This window comes from Lethenteron reissneri, chromosome 35, assembly GCF_015708825.2.
Source record: "Lethenteron reissneri isolate LAM-NWPU_2019-01 chromosome 35, ASM1570882v1, whole genome shotgun sequence".
NCBI lineage: Eukaryota > Metazoa > Chordata > Hyperoartia > Petromyzontiformes > Petromyzontidae > Lethenteron > Lethenteron reissneri.
This window is the reverse complement of record NC_083813.1, coordinates 13,947,294-13,970,618: the sequence shown is the minus strand read 5'-3', so window position 1 is coordinate 13,970,618 and position 23,325 is coordinate 13,947,294. Positions and strand designations below refer to the sequence as shown.

The window sequence follows — 23,325 nt, the reverse complement described above, 5'->3', positions numbered from 1 at the left end:
CCCTCCCTCCCGACCTTGGGACCACGCGGGGAACCTGGAACCGCTCTGCAGAGGAGCAGAAACGGAGACGGGGCGACGAGTGAGCCGACAGCCCGAAGGGACAAGGATGCAGTGGAAGGGTTTTTCGTCATAATTTTTTTATGCCAATTGTGTCAACTGCAGCAGCCTACGAGCAACGCTGCACCGCTGCTCCGTGCTCAAGGACCCCCCCAACGTCCCCGTTGTGAACGCAGTCCGGGAGGAAGGAGAAAGCGCCCCGTCTTCCCGCAGTGGAAATCTGCGATCCGACAAGACGGCCCGAGTCCTCGCGAAGAACCCGTAACCTACACGGCGGGAGCACGGGAGGGCAGACCGAGCAGCCGAGGCGGAATGCGGATTCCTCCCCCGTCAGCCGTGCCGGGAGAGTTGACGCAATCTGGACGAGACGCCCGTATAATTACGGCTTGCATTAGCGTCAAGCTATTTAAAATGCTCTTGCCAAATCATAATGGGGGTTGGGTGATGAGGCCTCGCTCGAGGCTTTGTTGTGTCGTGGTCTCGGGGATTATGGGCGTAAGGGTTGCGAACTCAGCGCCGCTGTTTGAGTTTGGATGTCGCATGTCGGTGGTAGCAAGAAAGAACCTGGCGCCCTGAATCTGTGTTCGTCTTCCACCGCGTTGCATTTGACACCAACTGGCATCCAGTAGCCTCGCGTGGCTGTCCGATATCCCCTCCCCCCCTAGTAACCTGGCACCTGAACCGCTGTGGCCCGTGGGCCCCGCTGGACTTGTACCGCCTGCACGCCCGGCAGCCACGCCACTGCTGCTCGCCGTAGTTGTGTCGCGTTGTGCTCAACACTCCCGCACATCATCACCGCCCGTGTATCGTTGTCGCTTTGCAGATCAAGTTCTGTGTGATAATTCAGCACAAGCTCATGTGATGGCGCTTGGGGGCATGGGGGGCGGGCAGTGTGCGTTAAGTATGGCACGATACTCTTTTAACTCAGAATCGGAATATTTATACTGCCAGAAGGAATCCGAAGAGCTATAAAGCTCCGTTCGCAGATGTCCAGTAGGGGCGGGGTAAGAACGTTACAACAAACTACAAAAAACAAATCACCCAAGCACATTCAACTGAAACTAAACAATCCCCATCGTACCAGGCAAATGCCACTTGAGGTATTAACTGCTACAAGAATTCGCCTCTCAAAAGAACGAGCTGTGAAGGAAGCTGCAAACGAGCAACGGCGAACGACAACCGAGAGCCCGGCGGAGAGCGCTGTGGGAGTTGGCAGCTCGCTCGCTCTCCACGCCACTGCCCCTGCCTCGCTCGACTCGGGGCTTGCTCAGACTTGCCGGAGATTGGTAATGAAGGGCTTCTGCACGTGGATTTTCTTAACACAGTGGATAAAAGAGGTCCAAAACGCCGAGTGGCATCAACAAACAGCACCATCAAAGTTGCAATTAGCGGTGAGCGCGGCCTTGCTCGAGCGCGGCTCGCCGCTTGTTACAGGGGTTCACGGTTCGAATCCAGCGGCCGCCCTGGTTATTGCTGCGGCGGAATAACCACAATAATACTTAGCGCCGCCTGCTTCACTCACAACGGGCATTAAAGATGCCCTGACGCCGTTCACAAGCGTAGGCCATTGTGTACCGACGTCAGGGCCTAAATCTGCCACACAAAATACTCGCACTAAATTGGAACTCGGCGTTGCAATTATCGCCTCCAACTGGCAGACGAATGCCCTAAAGTTCGCACCTGGCTGTGCCAATAGTGACGTCTGCTGGCCACGACGCGGGGGGCTTCAAGACTGCTGTTCCTCCTCCGTTGAAGGGGCGCAGAGTACAGCGGGTTCACTAGACGAGGGGCCATCGTTTGGGTTGCGTGACCACAATGGCACTGGGGCGTGTCTTTAATGTGCCTCAAGGCGTGTACCGCAGACTCACACGCGTCTGTGGGTCTCGCCTGTCTGCGTCTCTGGGTTTAGTTTAGTCCATCGTTTAGGTTGCATGGCCACTAGCTCTACTGCGGATTGTCTATTGTTTTTTCCATTATGAATGAGACGTGAGCCATGGTTCCTGTCGACGATGTTCTCTGACGCGGTCGATGGTTTCCACCAGGCGAGCGACGTGAAGCCCCCGCCGTGAATGAGCACGTGGTGCCGCATGAGCACGTGGTAGTCGCACGTGGTGCCGCCTGACCACGTGGTGCCGCCTGACCACGTGGTGTGAGTGCACCGCGACCCGTTAGAGCGCGGCGCGATTGGCCCGAGCGGCAGCCCAAGGCATCGGCCCCTCCCACGCGATTGGCCAATCGCGTTCGAAAGATGAAACGAAGTGGGTGGGACGGTTTGACGGAATCGATTCTGTCGAGTATCGTGGAGAACGCGCGTCTCCTGCAAGACGACGCTGTTGACCCAGGGAAGCCTCTCCGAGTCTCCAGACTGGTGCTTTTTCTCTTCAGCAGGGACCCTGCCGAGTCGCCGGGGTATGGGGCGATGTCGCTGCTGTGGTTCGCGCTCCTTTGACGCGGGAGCAAGAGCAGCAACTGCGTTAATCACAAGGGGGCCGTCCATAAATGACGTCACGCACCTAGGGGGGGGAGGGTTCAGACATTTGTGACGCCGTGTGACGAGGGGGGTCAAAAATCGTCCAAAATCGCGTGACGTCATTTAGCCGCCTTACCACCACCAGCCACGGCCAGTGCCCTGCTGGATGAGGTCCCTGCCCACGGTGTAGGGGTTTGTGTGGCCAGACTGCACGCTGGCCACTGAGTGCCCAAGTTGGTTTGTGTGGCCAGACTGCACGCTGGCCACTGCGTGCCCAAGTTGGTTTGTGTGGCCAGACTGCACGCTGGCCACTGAGTGCCCAAGTTGGTTTGTGTGGCCAGACTGCACGCTGGCCACTGAGTGCCCAAGTTGGTTTGTGTGGCCAGACTGCACGCTGGCCACTGAGTGCCCAAGTTGGTTTGTGTGGTCAGACTGCACGCTGGCCACTGCGTGCCCAAGTTGGTTTGTGTGACCAGACTGCACGCTGGCCACTGAGTGCCCAAGTTGGTTTGTGTGGCCAGACTGCACGCTGGCCACTGAGTGCCCAAGTTGGTTTGTGTGGCCAGACTGCACGCTGGCCACTGCGTGCCCAAGTTGGTTTGTGTGGCCAGACTGCACGCTGGCCACTGAGTGCCCAAGTTGGTTTGTGTGGCCAGACTGCACGCTGGCCACTGAGTGCCCAAGTTGGTTTGTGTGGTCAGACTGCACGCTGGCCACTGCGTGCCCAAGTTGGGGAGTGTGGCCAGACTGCACGCTGGCCACTGCGTGCCCAAGTTGGTTTGTGTGGCCAGACTGCACGCTGGCCACTGAGTGCCCAAGTTGGTTTGTGTGACCAGACTGCACGCTGGCCACTGAGTGCCCAAGTTGGTTTGTGTGGTCAGACTGCACGCTGGCCACTGCGTGCCCAAGTTGGGGAGTGTGGCCAGACTGCACGCTGGCCACTGAGTGCCCAAGTTGGTTTGTGTGGCCAGACTGCACGCTGGCCACTGAGTGCCCAAGTTGGTTTGTGTGGCCAGACTGCACGCTGGCCACTGCGTGCCCAAGTTGGTTTGTGTGGCCAGACTGCACGCTGGCCACTGAGTGCCCAAGTTGGTTTGTGTGGCCAGACTGCACGCTGGCCACTGAGTGCCCAAGTTGGTTTGTGTGGCCAGACTGCACGCTGGCACTGCGTGCCCAAGTTGGTTTGTGTGGCCAGACTGCACGCTGGCCACTGCGTGCCCAAGTTGGTTTGTGTGGCCAGACTGCACGCTGGCCACTGAGTGCCCAAGTGGTTTGTGTGGCCAGACTGCACGCTGGCCACTGCGTGCCCAAGTTGGTTTGTGTGGCCAGACTGCACGCTGGCCACTGCGTGCCCAAGTTGGTTTGTGTGACCAGACTGCACGCTGGCCACTGCGTGCCCAAGTTGGTTTGTGTGGCCAGACTGCACGCTGGCCACTGCGTGCCCAAGTTGGTTTGTGTGGCCAGACTGCACGCTGGCCACTGCGTGCCCAAGTTGGTTTGTGTGACCAGACTGCACGCTGGCCACTGCGTGCCCAAGTTGGTTTGTGTGGCCAGACTGCACGCTGGCCACTGAGTGCCCAAGTTGGTTTGTGTGGCCAGACTGCACGCTGGCCACCTGCGTGCCCAAGTTGGGGAGTGTGTTTAGACGCGGAGGCTTAGAAGTGCAGTACAACAATGGATTTAGCTGCACTTCATTCGACGAAAGTTTCAATTAAAAAAAATTACCACCTCGGTTGTGGGGTTCAGCCAGCCCCTGAGTATGCGGGATGTTTGTGTCTGGTCACGTTCGTCATCCAGCAGTGGATAAGTCATGCCTGTTCATCATGACGCATTCCTGACGGTGGTGGTGTTGGACTCCGTACCCAAACATGTCACGTTGAACCAACAGTTCCAACAACACTGCCAACGTTGGCTCATCGTTCCAGGTTTAGTGGGTTCACACGAAAGTGCACTTACAAACGTTTAAAGTACTTACATATACTGTACATACAGTTACCATAACTGTACACCTGCCTGCACGAATACAGTAGTTACACACGTGTACATAATTGTCTCAACATATACACACAAATAACTTTAAAACAAGACCAAGTTGCTATAAGCGACCACCTACGATGGCTGGCACGGGACACGAGGGGGTGGTGTGGCTCGTACCACGCCCGGCCGCCTTTGTCTCCACAGTGATGAAGTTTGCACAGCGCCCCTCAGATACTCGTTTTAAGGCGGAGTCGATCTAGGGGAGGCGCGGGCTCATTCGCTGGTGTTCACCGTCGGCAGGAATCGAACTGGTCGCCAGATGTCTTGCAGTGCGCTAACCCACTGCGCCACCGCTCCCCATACACCTCGGCTGCTCGATACAACCAACCCTGACCCTGCCAGTGCACGTGTGATGGCGATGGTCTGCGCGAGTGACCCACCATGAGAATGCGTAACAGGTGATCGCCAAACAGTAGCGGGGGTAGGGGTGTCGTAGAGCAAGTGAAAGTGACTTTCCAGCGACGGTAACAAACACCACATGCACAGCGATGGCATTCCGTTTATAGTTTAGTTTCATTCATCACTTCTGCCGAAGCTCTAGGGGTCAGGTCGCTCTTGTGAATTAAGCCATCGGACTCTTTTGGTGAGTGGAAGTGAGGTTATAGTGACGGACAGCAAAGGTGGTTTTGGAGAGACTTACTCCCGCCGTGGAAATGTGGAATTTCACACCGCTGGCTCCGGGTCGTTTTGACGGCGAGTGTTGCCCGTGAGACACAGCACAGTATTCAGTTGAACTTCTTCCGCGCCGTACGTAGCCAACCGTGCTCATCGGAGACGCTTCGCTCCAGTGACTTCCAAATATCGGAAGAGCGTTCCAGACGGCCGTGGAATGGCACCTGAAAGCGCCGCGCGGTGCAGTGGCCGTCTTTGTTCGATGGCTGAGCCAAAAGCCGCCGCCGCCGCTGCTGCTTCGAGGATGACCCGCGGGGTTCGCGTGGTTGATGTTTGTGGTCCTTGACGAGATGAGAGAGAGAGAGGCGCCATGTCACTGACGTTGGGGTTGGCGCAGCGCGGCCTGCGTCTGTGGGAAGCTCTGGGGCAGCTGGGAGACACACACACCCCACCACACAGACACGCGGACACACACCACCACACAGACACGCGGACACACACCACCACACAGACACGCGGACACACACCACCCGCACACTCACACCACCACACAGACACGCGGACACACCACCCGCACACTCACACCACCACACAGACACGCGGACACACCACCCGCACACTCACACCACCACACAGACACGCGGACACACCACCCGCACACTCACACCACCACACAGACACGCGGACACACACCACCCGCACACTCACACCACCACACAGACACGCGGACACACCACCCGCACACTCACACCACCACACAGACACGCGGACACACACTACGCGCACACACAACAACAACCGCCATTCGCCACTAAGTGTCGGTGATGTCACCACGACGCTTGTGCCAGGCCATGTGCACATTGAGGCCACGTGAAGTGTCGAATCCCGCTGGCAGGAGGTCACGGGGCAGACCCAGCAGGTGCCACGGGTCGATTGACCGAGATGACCGAGATGATTGGCTGATGCACCACCTGTGCCCCCTACTGTGCCAACTTGCTGTGCTTTAGCCACCCGGCGCTCCGCTCGTTGTTGTGAGCGTCGCTCCTCCGCCCTCCGTTATTGTTGGAGGGCAACTGCCTCCAACTGCCCAGTAGCGTCCTTCACGAGCCTCCTCCACAGAGGCCGATCTTGACACTGCTGGTACCAGTCATCGGCAAGTCCACTCAGCTCCACGTCCTCCTGTACCACATCACTCCATCTCTTCTCTAGCCCGTGCCGCGCCCGTCTAGCCCCCTCGATCCGGCCGAACAAAATCTGTTTAGGCATGCGGTGGCTGGGCATGCGGGCTACATGACCCAGCCAACGCAGCCTTGCCTGCCGGAGGAGCTCACCGATGGGACCTTGTCCAGATCTTTCAAGGATTTGTGAGCTCCTCACACAATCCAGCCTGGTTAAACCCAGGATGGATCGTAGGCAGGCCAGCCTAAATGTTTCCAACCAGCGAAGATGCTCCACTAGGGGGGTCCACGTTTCGCAAGCGTAGAGAAGGGAGGGAATGACTGGCCGAGAAGACCTGAAGCTTCGTGCGGAGCGACAGACCAGGTAGCTTCCACACAGCGTTACGCAACCGATGAAAATATATTGCCGCTCGACTGATTCGGAGTGAGACCTCTGCTGTTAAACTGGAGCCGGTCATAAGCACACTGCCCAGGTATGGGAAACTCTCCACACTCTCCACTATTGCCCCAGCACCGATTGGGAGTTGTGAGGGAGGAGTGTCCGATGGTACAAAATACCCAGGCAGGTGCTTAGTTTTAGTGGGGCTGATAGGCCCCACCTCTTAGTGGCACGCTCCAGTCTCAGCAGCAGCGTCTCCAACTCCTCTGAATGAGCAGATATTACCAAATCATCGGCATACATAACGTGGTTGACCAATAGGGAGCCATCCCTTGATCGCACCCGGGCATCGATCAGCCCACATTATATCTATACCAAATGGAAATTCCCCCGGAACAGCTATTGAAGGCTTCACGAACTACGTGGTAAAAATATATGTTAAATAATGTGGGAGCCAGAGGACATCCCTGTCGCACCCCAAGGTGTACAGGGAAAGGCTCTGACTCCCGACCACGTAGTTTTACCCGGGCCCGCTCACCATCATGAAGGTCCTTAATGATCGTGAGCAGAGGGTCAGGGACTCCGAAAGCACGAAGAACAACCCAGAGCCCAGGCCTACTGATGGTATCATAGGCCTTGACCAGATCAATAAAGCAGAGATGTAGGTCTTGTTGGAATTCCCTACACCTCTGCTGTAGCAGACGAACAGAAAATATGGCATCTGTGCAGGACCGCCCTTTCCTGAAACCGCATTTGGGCTCCACAAGCATCTCCTCAGTGTGCCTGGCAAGGTGATGTTGAATAATCCTTGCCAGGACCTTTCCCGGCACACTGAGGAGTGAGATGCCCCTGTAGTTGTTACAGTCTGTGCGGTCCCCCTTCTTAAAGAGGGGGACCACCAGGGCATCCTTCCAATCCTGCGGAACCCGTCCAGTGGTCCAGACTGTTATGATGTCATATAGGGCAGTCTGTGCACAAACGCCACCCTCCCTCAGCATTTCGCTTGGGAGATCATCTCTGCCCAGTGCCTTTCCTGGTCTCAGACTCCAGATCGCCTTCAGTACTTCCTCAACAGATGGCACCTCAGCCAGCCACTCACAGGGGGTGACATCTTCCAATATTTGAGGCACCGCAGCCTCAGCAGGGTTATCCCCACGTTGTGCCATGATGTTTTCCTGGCTGAGGGATTTCCCCTCCCCCAGGACCTCACAGAAATGCTCAGCAAATCTGCAAACCTGTTCCTGGGGGTCGGAGATTGGATCACCGTTTTTCCCCCTAATGATGGTAATAGGTGTGGCGCTGCAGGTTACTCACACCACCACACAGACACGCGGATACACACCACCACACAGACACGCGGATACACACCACCACACAGACACGCGGATACACACCACCACACAGACACGTGGATACACACCACCACACAGACACGCGGACACACACCACTCGCACGCCCACACCACCACACAGGTACGCAGACGCTGCTGTCACGAACACGGTGTCGTGAACAAGCCGACTGAACAAACGGCATAAACACCGCTCTCACCACCAGCACCACCACCACTTTGCCTGCCTCCGAGTCTAACAACGACCCTTGTGCTAACCCTGCCCTTGTGTTAGGGTCAGGGTGAGGGTCAGGGTGAGGGTCAGTGTCCCCTCCCCCCTCCCCACCCTCCTCCCACTCCCCCCCACCACCAACTCCGCACCCTCCCCGCCCCGCTCTCGGAGAGGTCCCCGAGCGGGCGGGCGGGGATCGGTTCTGGTCCAGGGAGGAGGAGGAGACGCGGCCACTGACTCTGCGGGCGGTTCGCTCTCTCACGTCCGTGCTCGTCGCGGTGGTGGGTGGCTGAGGCGCTCACGTCGGCACGAGTGGCCGAGCCGCCTGTAAGGACGACAGCAACCAGCGCCACTCGCTCACAACTGCAGCAGCGGCAGTGGCAGCAGCAGCAGCGCCTCTCTCGAGCCTCTTGTGAGTGAGTGGCCGTGTCTTTAACCCGAGCAGACGTGAGAGCCGGTGAGTGTGGGCGGCTCGTGGTGAGGGTGAGCGGCTCGTGGTGAGGGTGAGCGTGGTGAGGGTGAGCGTGGCGAGGATGAGCGTGGCGAGGCCGCCCTGCTGCTGGTCTCCCCCTCCTCCCCCTCGTGGCGCCTTCCTCCGCCGCTGAGGCGCTCCCGGCGGACTCCGCCACGGGGCCCGCGTCCTCGCCCAGGGGCAGCTCCCCAGCCGACTCCAGCCGTGACATTACCGTGCTGTGAAGAAGGGCCATTGCCCGGAACGTCGTCTATTGTGGCGACCCCCCCTTTCAGGGCCACACGCGCACTGTTGTCGAGGAACGCGGTGAGTCCGTGACTGCTTCGCCAGGTGACTGCCCCTGGGGTTTGCGGTCCGCTCCGTGTCCCCGAGGGGCGAGGGGGTGTCGGGGTCCCTGCGGTCGTCAGGGAGGTTCGTCTGTAGGGGGGGGGAGGGGGCGGCTTGGTGTGTTCAGGTGTCTCCGGGGGTCTCCGGGGTGTGTGGAGTGAGGGGGGTAGGCAGCGACCCCACACGCACCCCCAGTGCGCGCGGCATAGCACGAGGAGGACACGAGACGCATACTCACACACACAGACTCGCTCAAAGACGACACACAGGCAACACACACTGACAGACACACTCACCGATAGACGCACAGACTGACAGACACAGGCGGACACACTGACAGACACAGGCGGACACACTGACAGACGGAACAAACGCGCCCCCCCCCCCCATTCCCAGGAGTGTGAGCGCTGCCGCTACTGTGAGCGCGGTGGCTCCCTGGCGGAGGAGGAGGTGTGAGGAGAAGGAGGAGGAGGAAAGAGATTCGAGGAGCAGGACACAGCGGGCTGGCACTCAAGGCAGCGAGTAAGGAGAGAGAGGAGAGAAAGCGGACGAGGAAGAGGATAGAAGTGGAGCGAGACGAGGTTTAATCAGGAGTGGCGCGGGAGACGACGACGAGGAGGAGGAGGGGATTGGAGAAGGAGGAAGTCAGGAGGCGAGCAGGAGGAGGTGGGCCAGCAGTGAGGTGGACGCTGCCGGGCGACCATGCATCACCAGGGCGACGAGCTGGAGATGGAGGCGAGCCGCTTCCTGCAGGACCTGGACCTGTACGAGGCGTCCAGCCACGGCCTGTTCAGGGTGGGCAAGGCCGACGCGCCGAGCGCGGGCTTCGAGGAGGCCAGGCAGCGCTTCTCGGGCCGCCTGAGCCTCCAGCCCGACGGGATATCAATGTTGCCACCATCATCGCCCTCTTCAGCAGCAGCAGCAGCAGCAGCAGCAGCGGTGTCACCGCCATCATCATCACCAGCAGCTGCTGCCCAGCCAGGGGCCGTACCGCGTCGCCTTCCCGCCGACTGGAGCTCTGAGGTCCACGGCTCTGGAGGGCCCGTGGCTCCGGGCAGGAGCGAGGCCTCCAGAGAGATGGGGCCTCCAGCCTGGGCCCAGCAGCAGCAGCAACATCACCCCGAGGCGACATCGGCTTCTGAAGAGAGTTTCTTCAGGAGCAAGGAGAGACTCCAGACCGCGCCGGTGGATGGGGCTGTGGTCTTGAGTGAGAACCACCACCAAGGTTCATTGCGCGAGGGACACCAGGGCAGGTTGAGTGAGCGCCATCAGAGTATGTCGAGTGAGGGACACCAGGGGCAGATGGGTGAGGTGCACCATGTGAGATTTATTGAAGGACAGGAAGGGAGATCGAGTGAGGGATACCATGGGAGATCGAGTGAGGTCAACCAGGGTAGATTGAAGGAGGTCAACCAGGTGATATTTAGTGAGGGACACCAGGACAAGTTGAACGATGTCCACCAAGGAAAGATAAGTGTGTCGAGTGAGGTCCACCAGGTGGGAATGAGTGAGGGCCACCAGAGGAGATTGAACGATGGTCAGCAGGTCCAGCCACCGGCGTGCCCCGCACCGCCACCTCTGCCCCATAAGTGGGGCCTCCAGAGGGCCACAGAGCCAGCGGGCCCAACGGCACCTCCTCACGGCCACAGGTCCGCGAAGTTCACCATCCCCGTGCAGAACAAGCAGGACTTCAGCAGCAGCACCGAGGAGCGACTTGAGGCCATGGCCCAGCAGATCGAGAGTGAGCTGGACTCCAAGAAGCCCGATGAGTACTACGGTGAGTGGAGAGTACACAGGCACATGACATTTGCACAAGGAACAAAAATCATGCATACGCGTGGATTCGCTAACGCGTTCCAACGTGCATGTTCCCTCGAAAGTCGGTGTACTTACGGTGGCGCCCTTGCCAGGCACGCACGAGGCGGTGCTCCTGGAGGCGGCGGTGACACGACGGGGCTGGGATAGCGACGGGCCGGGTAGGACACGGGAAACCCTTTTGTCATTTTAGTCTGGATTTCTCTGGGATCAGTCCCCAATCGCAATGAAACTTTAAACTCGAGTTTTGCGGAAAGTGGTCGTTACCATGCGATCCACAGTCGCATCAGCCGTGCCATGTTCTGATGTAGCCCAGCACGGAGCGAGTCGAACCCGGGAGGGTCGTTCTGTGGAGTCGCCAATGCACGTGCTCGCTCGGGCCACGGTGCCTCAATGTCGAGCAGTCACAAACATTCACGAACATTCGTGTTGCCGTGGTGATTTAGTCCACGTCTAACCAGGACCACCACGGCGTGGGGAGGTTCTCATCCAGCAGTGGGTTCATAATATTAGGGGCATGATTCATGATTCATCTTTGGATCAAGACACACAATGGTCTAACCACATCTGTGTCGTTAGACCATTGTGTTTACCCTGAGTTAAATTCCAGCCACTGGTAACATCAGTGGTAAGTGATGTCCGTCTGAACCGGTCCTGGGGCTCAATCGGGTCAACTCCGCCTTTAAACATCAGTACCGGGGAGACGTGCGGCTGGGTGTGATGCCACACCACACCATTGTGTAATGTGTCGGCCCTAATAGGCGCTCACTAACAGTATCATGTTCCACCTGGCTCTCAGTTCAATAACATGCACAATTACACACATGCTCCTCACTTTGAGCAACACAGACAATGTCGCTGCCAATGTCTCATCAGCTGTATCTGTAGCCAGGCCAAATTTTGAATGCAATTGTCACTTGAGTTCTGTCTATGAAATTCTTAATGTGGTCACTGAATATTGTTCAGGTCTTTGGTCGACGGGAGTAGGTGGCACCTGGCTAGTAGTAGCCGCAGTCATAGGGGGTGATATACTGGATGCGGTGTGCCGGGTACATACATTACTGTAGCTGACACGTTACAAACCCCGCTGACGTTGAGCCCTCACTGACCCACTTTGCAATCCCCCGCGGGGAGAGTTGTTCTTGTTCCATCTTCCCACGCAGATTAATTGTCAACTTTTTCTCATCCAGTTAATCCTGCTCGTGGGTTATCACGTTCCTCCAGGACACCAATGCAATTCTCGATTGAAACCACGAACAAGCCATGCGTCCGCGTTTTGTGATCTTCCTTTTGGTTTGTTAAACGCCACGTCTTGGTGTTGCTTCATGCCACTCAGAATATGCACCACGGTGGGCTACTTTCGGTGCGAAAGAAGTTCAACAACAACATCACAGGATTGCGAGAGATGCCAGCAGTGGATAGATCATGGCTGACGACGACGATGAGAATTGTAATATGAATGCCCCCCTCTGTTTTCGTTGTGTGTGTATGTGTGTATGTATGTGTGTGTATGTGTGTGTGTATGTGTGTGTATGTGTGTGTGTATGTGTGTGTGTATGTGTGTATGTGTGTGTGTATGTGTGTATGTGTGTGTATGTGTGTGTGTATGTGTGTGTGTGTATGTGTGTGTGTATGTGTGTGTATGTGTGTGTATGTGTGTGTATGTGTATATGTGTGTGTATGTGTGTGTGTGCGTGAAGGTGTGTGCGTGAAGTGCAACGAGGGAGTGTACGGGATGGGCGAGGCCTGCCAGGCCATGGGCTGCTACTACCACACGCGCTGCTTCACGTGCTGCTCCTGCGGTGAGTCGTCCGAGGCACACACGTAGCCACACCGCGCCACTCTGCCGGTGGGGTTGGTGAAGGAAGGGAGCATGGTTGGCTACGTACCGTGGGAAATCAGTTCAACATACATACATACACGGGTACATGGAAGCACAGTACAAACATGGATATCACCACCCGCATGCCCAGAATGCAGCTCCACGCCAGGCTGAGATGACGGCTGCTCTGTGGGTGCTGGTCACCACGCTCGGCCCTGGAAGTCAACGATCTTTATATAATAGACAACGTTCCAGGCAATGGCCCTTCTCCATATTAAGTATATATTTTTACGGCAGTGTTTGTGACGATTGTGCTTACATGTTTTGTCATTTGTGCTTCTGCAACGCTGTCAACGCAGTATCGCAAAACCATCAACGCTTAAAACAGTTGGTCTGGCAAGAACTACGACCCTGGATGCGGTGTGCCAGGCGTGCAAAATGATTTTGGGTGGGGGGGGTGCGCGTGGAACCGTGTGGCTCGCCGCGGAGGGCGCCTGCCGCCACCACCACGCAGGTGCCGGGCCCGCGGGAGGGGGGGGGGCGACACGGGGGGCCTCGCCGGGGCCTCGGGACTCTGCGGAATGTGAGACCCGGGCCCCCGGCTTGTCAGCGGGGAGCCGGTGTCATGCCTAACAAATGTTCAACTCAATACGAGCCTCCGGAAAAAAGCCCAGCGGCAACCTTGGGGTAAATAAGGACCGGCGTCGTGGCGGGGTGCGGGGTGCGAGCCGCGAGAAAGTGATTTGGGGATTTGCGTTTGGGGAAAGGGCACCGATTAGCCACGTCGACGACTGTGGACGCGCCCCGCGGTGGTTGCGGGTCGTGCCGCGAACCGCGCCGTGGGAGCTGCTTCCCCTTGTTTGTTATCGATTACGCAGCAGCTCGCGTTCTCCCTGGGTTGTTGAGCGTTTATTTGATCACCCGATTGTGGGGATACACTGCACACTGGTCGGTCCGGGTCGGTAACTCTAAACACGTTTCCGCACCCAACACTCACGCCGCGTCCGCCATGCCCCTCGCTGTGCCCCGGGGCTGTTTAGTCGAGTGCCACCGACTCCAATCAGCCAAAGACCCTGAAATTGCTCCGCCCCTGCCAAATTCAAAGTCACAGCGGCCTCCTGCCGCACAAACGATCATTGAGGCGTTGGGTGCTTGTCTCCCGTTTACCGCCCTGCAGAACCAGTGGTGAAAATTCCACATTCGTATGGCACGGGTCGGTTTATACATAGGACAAGCACAGTTGGCTTCCCAACAAAGTGGTACTGATTTTATCGACCCCAGATAAATGACAGGTTGAGTCAACCCTCAACCAGGAATCGAACTCGTGCACGTCTGATTGCCGCTCGCTCCCGCGCTGCGCCACCCACCCACCCACCCGGCCGGGCGCGCTCGCTCGCTCGCTTGTGACGCCGTTCGTTGTCGTCACGTTCGACTTGCAGGCAGACGCCTGCGCGGGAAGGCGTTCTACAACGTCAACGGGAGGGTCTACTGCGAAGAGGACTATCTGGTGAGTGCCACGTGCGGGCGTGCCCACCGCATTCTCCCGCTTATGGGACGCACTTTCTCTCGCAAGGGTTGGGGCTGCTTCTTCGCGTGCGAGTCTCCAGATGTGTGCCAGTTGGCACGTGGGGATCACAGCTGGTGCACCTTTCGGCAATCTGTGACCCACAGCACCTGGGTCTGTCGCGCGACCTCCTGCCAGCAGCGAGAGCCTTCCGCACCTCACGTGCACCTGTTGTGGTGATGTCACCTAGACACTTAGCGGAGAATGGCGGCTGTTGTCCAGGTTTGTTGAACTTTATTGACATCGGGAAGAACTTTGGGGTACGTCTCACTTCCCGGGGCGTTTTTTAAATCCGGACAGTGCATAACGGCACAACGGCTACGCGGCAACATTTGCAGAAGTCTTTCCGAGTCCCGTGGCGCGTTGGCGCGACGATCGCGGCGTGAGAGACTGGGTTATCGTGCCCTATCGAGAAATATAAACATGGCATAAATAGATTAATACGATAACACGTTGCTTCGGCCGTGTCGGATGGCAGCTGTCAACAGCCAGCGCCGCTATGCGCAAACACCGTGCCAGCAGCGCACAGCTCCCCACGCCGGGCTCCTGTTTACCCCGCTGCCGTTTCTGGAAAGCAGACAAGCGCCAAATTAGCTTCTCATGCGCACCGCCGTGCGGGCGGGAGAGGGGGGTGGGGGGCACAGGGTTTGTTTGGGAGTGCGATGGGGTAGGAGTCGTGGACCCGCTGGTGTTGGGTAGCACACGGTCTCTGCTAAACTGCGATGGTGAGTGCCGGGCGGACTGGGGCGGCTAAGTGGAGCTGGTTAGAAACGCGCGTTACGTATGTATGCATGTTACGGTGCAGCGTGGACTTTGTAAATGATGTCAGTGTGTGACCGCGTCTCTGGACGCCGTGCGCAAGTGGTCGATGCTGTTTGTTTTGTAGGGGGCGGAGGTCGTAGGTCTCTGTGTGCCAGGCTGTGGGTCTTTGGGTGCGAGCCTCTTCAATGCGACGTGGATGTACGTAGCGTCTAAATGTGACCACGTGGTGCTGTACAGAAACGGTGAGCATCTTTTGTAGAAAGATGCAGGTCTCTGTGTGAGTTTGTGGGCATTTTGTGAGTCTATGGGTCTTTGTGAATCTATGGGTCTCCGTGTAAGTCTCTGGGTCTCTGTGAAAATGAGGCAGGGATTCAATAGCACAGGCGGCTGGCGGAAGGGATTTCCAGACTGTGCGGGTCAGCAGAGGAGAATGACCTTTCTCGCGTGGGATGTTTCTCAATGTTGTAAGTGGTCTGCTTCTGTGACGTAGCGCGGCGATCCGAGCGTGATCTTCGGGGTTTCGGCCGCGTGTCGAGCATTCCTTCCGTCCAGCGCTTGCCACGCACTGCTGCGGCATCCTCAGGAGCCGGATCGAGGGAGCCTCTCCTTGCATCTGCCGGTCTTCCTCCTGCAGGAGAGGCGATGCTCGACACGCGGCCCGACACTGACGCTGCGAGTGTTTTCCTCCCCCCTCCCCACTCCTTGTCGCGCAGTACTCCGGCTTCCAGCAGAACGCGGACAAGTGCTTTGAGTGCGGCCACCTGATCATGGAGACGGTGAGGCCCGCTCTGTCCTCCGCGTGGAGCCGTCGGCTCGCCGGCGCCGTGCGGTGCGACGGCGTGGCGACGGCACGGCGACGTCGACGACGCGGGCGGGCGCAGAGGCACCCGGCTTGTACGCGGTCGTGGGGCAGAAGTCTCAAAGTGGTTTCCGGCTGCTCAAGCGACCGCCGGGCCATTGGTGCTCATCTTCTGTCTACCGTCCAGCAGAGGCAGTGGTTGGAATACTACATTCCTATGACGGGGTTGAGTCTATCCGCAGGACAACCACTATTGACCTCTGTAAAAAGTGGTGCTAATTTTATCAACCCCGAGGAGGATGATAGGTGGCCTAACGGTAGAGCAATCATGATTTTGCCATTGAAATCCTGTTTGGGTGTTGGCTCGGCCCATCATCCTCCCGTGGTCGATAAAACAAGTATTACTTTTGTGGTCATCTTTTGTAAAGACTCGCCCCTGCCATAGGAATGTGGAATTTCCACCACTGGCTCAAGGCTGTAAACAGGAGATGGGCCCCGCCTCAATGTTCCTTGAGCAGCAGGAAATCACTCTGATTTCCAAATGCTCTTTATTTGTTTAGGAAAAACAGGGGCGCCTCTGCCCTGGGGATTCGTGGTTTACCGAGAGGGCCGCCTCGCCCCTCCGGTGCCACTTCCCCTGCCACGAATCTCGGTCCCCGGTGGTCGCCGCGCCGCCGGCATCGCAATGCGTACCCCCTCCCCCCTCTTCGTTACATCCCCCGGGCCCGCTGGGCACGCCCGCCGTGAACCCTGCCCTCCGCAGGGTCGGTAACCGTGCGCCCCCGCCAGAGATAACCAGTCGCATTTCTGCATCTTAAGTTGGCGGCAGGGGGTCTCTCTTTCATGGCTCGTTGAGCCTCAGGAATTTGCGCTGAATACAGTGGAGAACCTGAGTGGGGCGGCCGAGCCTGGCGCGAACAATGGGCACCGCACGAGCACTGTACCGGCCTCCGCCTCGCCAGCGGGAAGAAGAGAAAACACACGCAGAGCGAGCGTCCGAATGCCAACGCTCTCTGGAGAGTGATGAGAAGCCGCGAGGTTGACCGGGTGACTCAGAGGTCAGGCACGCGGAGCTGGCGACGCTGAGACCCTGGGTTCGGGTTCCAGCCACTGCCCCTGATTCCACCGGGTTCTCAAGTGCAGCCAGTTGATGGTCTTGGCCCGGTCACCAATGATTAGTTCTCGTTCAATTTTGGCAAATTCCAGCACTGAGAATTAAATATATCAGTACTCTCATATGCAGAGCGAGTGTGGAAATTCCACCTCCAAATCTATGAGTTCACGCAGAGGGTTCTCGGAGGTACCTCTGTGATATTCGCTTCCATTGGCCGATCTCCAATTTCGTACGAAGGGGTTGCACTGCTCTGCTGGAATTCCAAATTGATTCTTCATCTCTTGCTGAAGTAACACCAACAGCAAATTGTAACAATAAAAACAACTCCGCCATTAAACTGGCGTTCTTCACGATCATGCCCGGTGTGAATATTTGTCCTCCCAAGACTGAAGTCCTAGGCGGTACGTACGTTGAACTTTTGTCGCACCAACCGTGCTCATCGGAGGTACGGGGAAGGACAACAAACTAAACGCAAAGAGCAGTTGTAATGAAATGAGCGTGCGACTGGCAGCCAGATGGAGAGATATACTGGATGTGGTGTGCCGGGTCGTGCCGGCGGTCAGATCCTGCAGGCCGTGGGCAAGGCGTACCACCCGACGTGCTTCCGCTGCGTCGTCTGCAACGAGGGCCTGGACGGGGTCCCCTTTACCGTCGACCGCGACCACCGGGTCTACTGCGTGCAGGACTACCACCGGTGGGCCCCACGGGGGGGGGGGGGTCCCTGCCCGTGCCGTCGCTCGCGTCGTCTCTGCGGGGCGGTTCGAGCCCGGCGCCCGGCGGCCGCCCTGGTTAATGCTGCCGGGCGTGTTAACGAGAGCGAAAAAAATAACGTTACGACATGTTTAATCTTTAGGCCATTGTGTTCTGGCGTCACGGTCTAAACTTTGTCACGTTTTGGGAAATTCTCTGCAAATTATTTAATTGTATGTAATTACGTACTGTACACTGCAGCATCACCCCCCACGGGCAGACTGTGGCCTCTGATAAAGCTTAGCAAGCATGGCCATAGCCCCTGCCTGACAGCCTCTGTGCCATAGGAGTTGCGTGACTACCACCAGATCTACTGAATGCTCGACCAGGGCTCAATATAGCACCCAATATTTTTTGGGTCGCTGAAAGACTGGGAGTAGGTAGCACGTGACTAAGTAGCAGTGTTGTAACTCCGTGGGCTGGGTGTTCTAACACCGTGGACTGGGTGTTGTAACACTATGGGCTGGGTGTTCTAACACTATGGGCTGGGTGTTCTAACACTATGGGCTGGGTGTTCTAACACCGTGGACTGGGTGTTGTAACTCCGTGGGCTGGGTGTTCTAACACTATGGGCTGGGTGTTCTAACACTATGGGCTGGGTGTTCTAACACTATGGGCTGGGTGTTCTAACACTATGGGCTGGGTATTCTAACACCGTGGACTGGGTGTTGTAACTCCGTGGGCTGGGTGTTCTAACACTATGGGCTGGGTGTTCTAACACATTGGGTTGGGTGTTCTAACGCCGTGGGCTGGGTGTTTGAACACCGTGTGCTAGCTGGCTCGCACTGTGGGCGGTGTGGCTGGCGCTGTGTGGCTAACCGAGCACTGGCTAACAATGTTTTCTTTGCATGTGGCTCTGGCTGTGTGGCGCCTGCTGATGCGCAGATCCAGGTAAAACGCAAATCGCTGGCCACAGACACATGCTGCACGTGTGTGCGTGCGTGTTTGCGCGCGTGTGTGTGTGCGTGCGCGAGTGCGTGTGTGCGCATGTGCGTGCATGCGTGCGTGTTTGATTATTCACCTCGGAGTTGCGACCGCAGTAACAACAACACTGCTGCATGTTTCGCGTGTGTGCTTGTCGCGTGTGTGTGCGCGTGTGTGCGCGTGTGTGTACGTGTGTGTGCGCGTGTGTGCGCAGGACGTTCGCCCCGAAATGCGCGGCTTGCGGCCTCCCCATCCTCCCTAACCAGGTCAGAGGGCGCGTTCACCGGGTCAGAGGGCGCGTTCACCGGGTCAGAGTGCTCGTTAACTGGTTCAGTAATTCGCGGCCGTCTCCTCCTGCATCGATGGACGGTGGAGGATGACCCCAGAGTGCGACTGCGATCACCGCACAGTCTCAGTAAAGCTATGGATTATCATATGAGGCTATGGGTGTCTAAGTGGGGCTGTGGGTCTCTATGTGAGTCTGTGGTTGTCTAAGTGCGGCTGTGGGTCTCTATGTGAGTCTGTGGTTGTCTAAGTGCGGCTGTGGGTCTCTATGTGAGTCTGTGGTTGTCTAAGTGCGGCTGTGGGTCTCTATGTGAGTCTGTGGTTGTCTAAGTGCGGTTGTGAGTCTCTATGTGAGTCTGTGGTTGTCTAAGTGAGGCTGTGGGTCTCTATGTGAGTCTGTGGTTGTCTAAGTGCGGCTGTGGGTCTCTATGTGAGTCTTAAGTCTGAAACCATGGACCACATAGACAACTGAAGCTGTCCACTGGCTGACTCGCCAATCTCCACATGGTTGTCACGGCAAGGTTGTGGCTCGGTGCGGTTGTGTTACACTGCGGTTGTGTCTCGGTGGTGCAGGGTTCGGAGGAGGTGATCCGTGTGGTGTCCATGGACAGAGACTACCACGTGGAGTGCTACCACTGCGAGGTAACGCATAACCACCGCCATCACCACCACCACCGCCATCACCATTCACCACCGCCATCACCATTCACCACCGCCATCACCACCACCACCACCGCCATCACCACCACCACCGTCGCCATTGACACCATTGCCACCACCGCCACCACCACCGCCACCGCCACCGCCGCCGCCACCACCACCACCGCCGCCACCACCACCGCCACCGCCGCCACCACCAACGCCGCCACCACCGCCACCACCACCACCACCGCCGCCACCACCACCGCCGCCACCACCACACCGGGGCTACCCCTGTGCACCAATCGTGGTTCCCCGAGGCCGATTTGATCCCCTCAGGAAGCAGCTGTCCAGTTGTACCCCAAGGTAAATGAGAGGTAAATGAGTGTTTGTTCCCAACAGTTAGGGATATGTTTAGGGTAAATATATTCGTGTTAAGGTTAGTTAGCTAGTTAGGGTTAGTTCATGTTAGGCTTATTTAGGGTTAGAGTTTAGGTTTACTAATTTGGGTTAGTCTCTGCCCAGGAAACCTTCAGAGAGTGCATCTGTGAGGATAAGGTTAAGACCGACCAGACGCTCTGAGTAAGTAAAACGACACCGCAAACTGGGAACCTCCTTCACGAGTTTGAAGGGGGCTTTAATTTTAAGGTTTTTGTTGAAATCATAGATATCGACTGCATGGGTAACCTATTTAGAATAAATTAAGGGAAACGAACATTCAGAAGGGAACCGATGCAGTCGGAAATACTCAGGAATATGATTTCACGGGAAAACAACATTTGGGGGATAAAGTGAGTTCTCTTCCACCGCTGCGGCAACGGGCAAAGGTCGCCCATGACCACGAGCGTGGGCGCCGCCCCGGTCGCCATGGGCACCGGCGCTAGCCCACGGTGCCGAGTTCCCCATCCTGCCGCCCCCGCAGAGCTGCAAGATGCGGTTGAACGACGAGGAGGGGCGGCGGTGCTATCCGCTCGGCGGGCGCCTGCTGTGCCACCACTGCCACCTGCAGCGGAGGGAGCCGGCGGGCGGCAGCAGCGCGTCGCCGTGACGACGCCGTCGTCGCCGCCGCCGCACGACGATCCCGGCGCAGGTCGGCTGCGTGGCCGTCGTCGTCGCTGTCGCCGCTGAATCTGATACCGGTGCCGCCCGTGCGCTTTAGTCGGACCGTGGGGGATCCCCGGTGGCAGCTGTCCCTGTGCGGCACAAGATGAACGCAGCACCGGCCTGCAAGTGGGCGCCAGCCTACCAGCGGGGGGCGATGTGTTGCTGTGCGTGAATAGGGATTCAGTAGTTTGCGAGTAGTCGATCACATTTGGGGCGTGGCGGCAGCACACGTGGCCCACACTTTTGTTGAATAATCTTGACACCCACGACACATCGCAGCATTTGCCCAGGTTGGCCGCCGGCTTCGAAGGTGCAAACCTCTTCTGGCGAGCGGCGAACGCGCTACCGCTCGGCTCCGTCACCGCCCCGGTTTCTGGACCGCCGGCAAAAACGGAGAAAGCGGGAAGAGACGACGCCCCGCATGCTGCCAGCCGGGGCTCTGGACGGGGGCTCCCCAATAGCCTCTCTCCGGCTGTTGACCGAGTTCATTGTCCCGCGGTTGACTTCCTACCGTGAATCTGGGAACGAAGTGTGAGACGGCAGGGTGCCTCACCTGCTGCACCTGCTGCACCTGCTGCACGTGCTGCACCTGCTGCACCTGCTGCACCTGCTGCACATGCTGCACCTGCTGCACCTGCTGCGCATGCTGCACCTGCTGCACATGCTGTCGAGCCGCACGTGGGTCCGCTCTCCGAGCACATCTGGAGAACAGGCACTTTAGCGGGCATCGTTTTTAATATTTTTATTTTGCGTGGACACCGCGGCAGTTTGTTTAAATTATAGTGCACCCAGCCGAGGTCGTGGCGCTAAATTAAAGGTGTTGTTGGTACCGAGTCGGGTGTGTGGTGGTGGAGGTATTTTAATTTAAAGATAATCAAATTAATATAATTAGGATACATAAAAAATGCTTGTATTTTGAATAAACGTTAGAATTTTGTACTGGAAGCGTCTCATCCATCAGCGCTGCCGCTCAGCCCTGCGCCTGGGTTTCTTCTTCCATGCCGTGGGGGGTTTGGGGGGGGGGGGCGCTCGCTCGGCAGCGTCCACCTGCGTGCGCGTGTACGCGGACATGTTCAGCGGTTGTCTCTCGGCGTTCACGTGGAGGTCGTTGTGGGATGTTCCCGGTTGTCCACCACAAGTGCCGGAGGAGCAGACCGGCCGCGTGTGCCGTGGGATGTTCTGCCGCGTTATTAGTCGCGGCGGCAGCACAAGCCGCCGTCCTGACGCTGGAACACGCGGGCCCTATTACCAACGGAGCTCGGCTGTTTATAGACCCGGTGACACCTCGCCGCCCTGTCACTCATTCACACGCCGCGCTCGGCGTTCGGAGCCGTCGCGCCACCGCCAACGCGCCTCGCTACCTTTGCTCCCCGGATGGAACCGCGACTTCGCAAAGTGCCGGGGGCTCCCCGCCACCGGCGCCGTCCGCGTGGAGGTCTCGAGGCGGACGACCGGTGGCGGGTCGGAGGGCGGAGGGCACTGAGCGAGCTGCTGAGATCCCAGGTGTACGAATTGAGGCATCCGTCCTGGGATTTGAGTTGCCACCTCTGAGAAGACGACAGAAACCGGGGACCCATCGTGGAAAGAACGTCTCCCAGTCGTTGTGGAAGAGAGGAGAACCACGTGGCAATGCCTTAATTTCCTTGAGTGGTGCCTTATTATTACTACTACACTCAGAAAACAGGCACTTTTAATGTTTAGCGACTCGGGAAGACTTGCGGATTTCCCAGGACAATTTAATGGTCAAAACGACGATTCTGGGAAAACCAAAACCCTGCCTGTGATTAACCCAGGTTCCCGAGTGTGGTGAGTGGATGGTGTCAGAAAATATCGGTCCCACCGTGAGGCGGTGGGGATTGCTCTGCAGCAGGGAACGTAAGAAGGTGCGTGGGGAGGCTTGCGCGAGTGTGCGTGTGTACGTGTGTACGTGTGTGTGCGTGTGTGCGTGTGTACGTGTACGGGCTTTGTCGTGGTGGTGTCGCGGTTAGCGCTCTGCGCTACGAGCCCGGCGACCCGAGTTCAAGTCCCGCTCACGGCCAACACCGGTGACGATTATCTAAACCGGTCCTGGGCACCCTCTAGGTCGATTCGGCCTCAAATGAGTACCTGGTGCGGTGCGTAAACATCGACACTGGGGAGACAAAGGCGACCGGGCGTGGTGCTGGCCACCCACCCCCTCGTGTGCCACAGTGCCGACCTTAATCGGTTTTCGATAGCAGCACTTGCCCAACCGTCTGTGAAGGCTATACGGGGATCTTTGTCTTTGCACGGGCTCAGCGATACCCCTCACCACCTCCCTCTTCAACCCGTCCTCGCCGCCGTCTTTGTCTCCCCCGTGCCGCTTTGCGAGCGCACGTGGCGATACACATCACCGGCGCGCGCATTCCTCGCATTCCGCTCCCACTCACTCAGCCCCCTCCCCTCTTCAAGCACTCACTGAGCCCCCCCCCTACACTCACTGAGCCCCCCCCTACACTCACTGAGCCCCTCCTACACTCACTGAGCCCCCCCCCCCCCACTGCACTCACTGAGCCCCCCCCTACACTCACTAAGCCCCCCCCCCTGCACTCACTGAGCCCCCCCCCCTACACTCACTGAGCCACTCCCCCCCTCTTTACTCACTGAGCCCCCCACCCTCTTCATACACCCCCCTCT

The 23,325-nt window shown here is 57.8% G+C and overlaps 1 protein-coding gene across 2 annotated transcripts; it reads left to right on the top strand.

Moving 5' to 3' along the window:
• Window positions 1–8,490: 8,490 nt before the first annotated feature.
• LOC133350999 (Wilms tumor protein 1-interacting protein homolog) lies at window positions 8,491–21,534 on the top strand. 2 transcript variants are annotated; one of them, XM_061565889.1, is made up of 10 exons: window positions 8,503–8,620; window positions 8,739–9,071; window positions 9,489–10,869; window positions 12,608–12,709; window positions 14,169–14,236; window positions 15,769–15,831; window positions 17,532–17,662; window positions 18,857–18,908; window positions 19,501–19,569; window positions 20,489–21,534. In XM_061565889.1, the coding sequence occupies exons 3-10, from the start codon at window positions 9,795–9,797 to the stop codon at window positions 20,612–20,614; spliced, it is 1,686 nt and encodes a 561-aa protein (XP_061421873.1). In that variant the 5' UTR covers window positions 8,503–8,620; window positions 8,739–9,071; window positions 9,489–9,794; the 3' UTR covers window positions 20,615–21,534. The 2 variants fall into 2 exon arrangements, with proteins under 2 accessions (XP_061421872.1, XP_061421873.1); XM_061565888.1 differs by lacking the exon at window positions 8,739–9,071 and having other exon boundaries at window positions 8,491–8,705.
• The last annotated feature ends 1,791 nt before the right edge of the window (window positions 21,535–23,325 follow it).

What these genes read in the sequence shown, in the direction of transcription:
- LOC133350999 (XM_061565888.1), top strand. Translation starts at nt 9,795, where the DNA reads ATGCATCACCAGGGCGACGAGCTGGAGATGGAGGCGAGCCGCTTCCTG. An exon ending in ACTGCGAAGAGGACTATCTG is followed by an intron (nt 14,237 to 15,768) that starts GTGAGTGCCACG and finishes CTTGTCGCGCAG; the next exon opens with TACTCCGGCTTCCAGCAGAA. An exon ending in GCCACCTGATCATGGAGACG is followed by an intron (nt 15,832 to 17,531) that starts GTGAGGCCCGCT and finishes GCCGGCGGTCAG; the next exon opens with ATCCTGCAGGCCGTGGGCAA.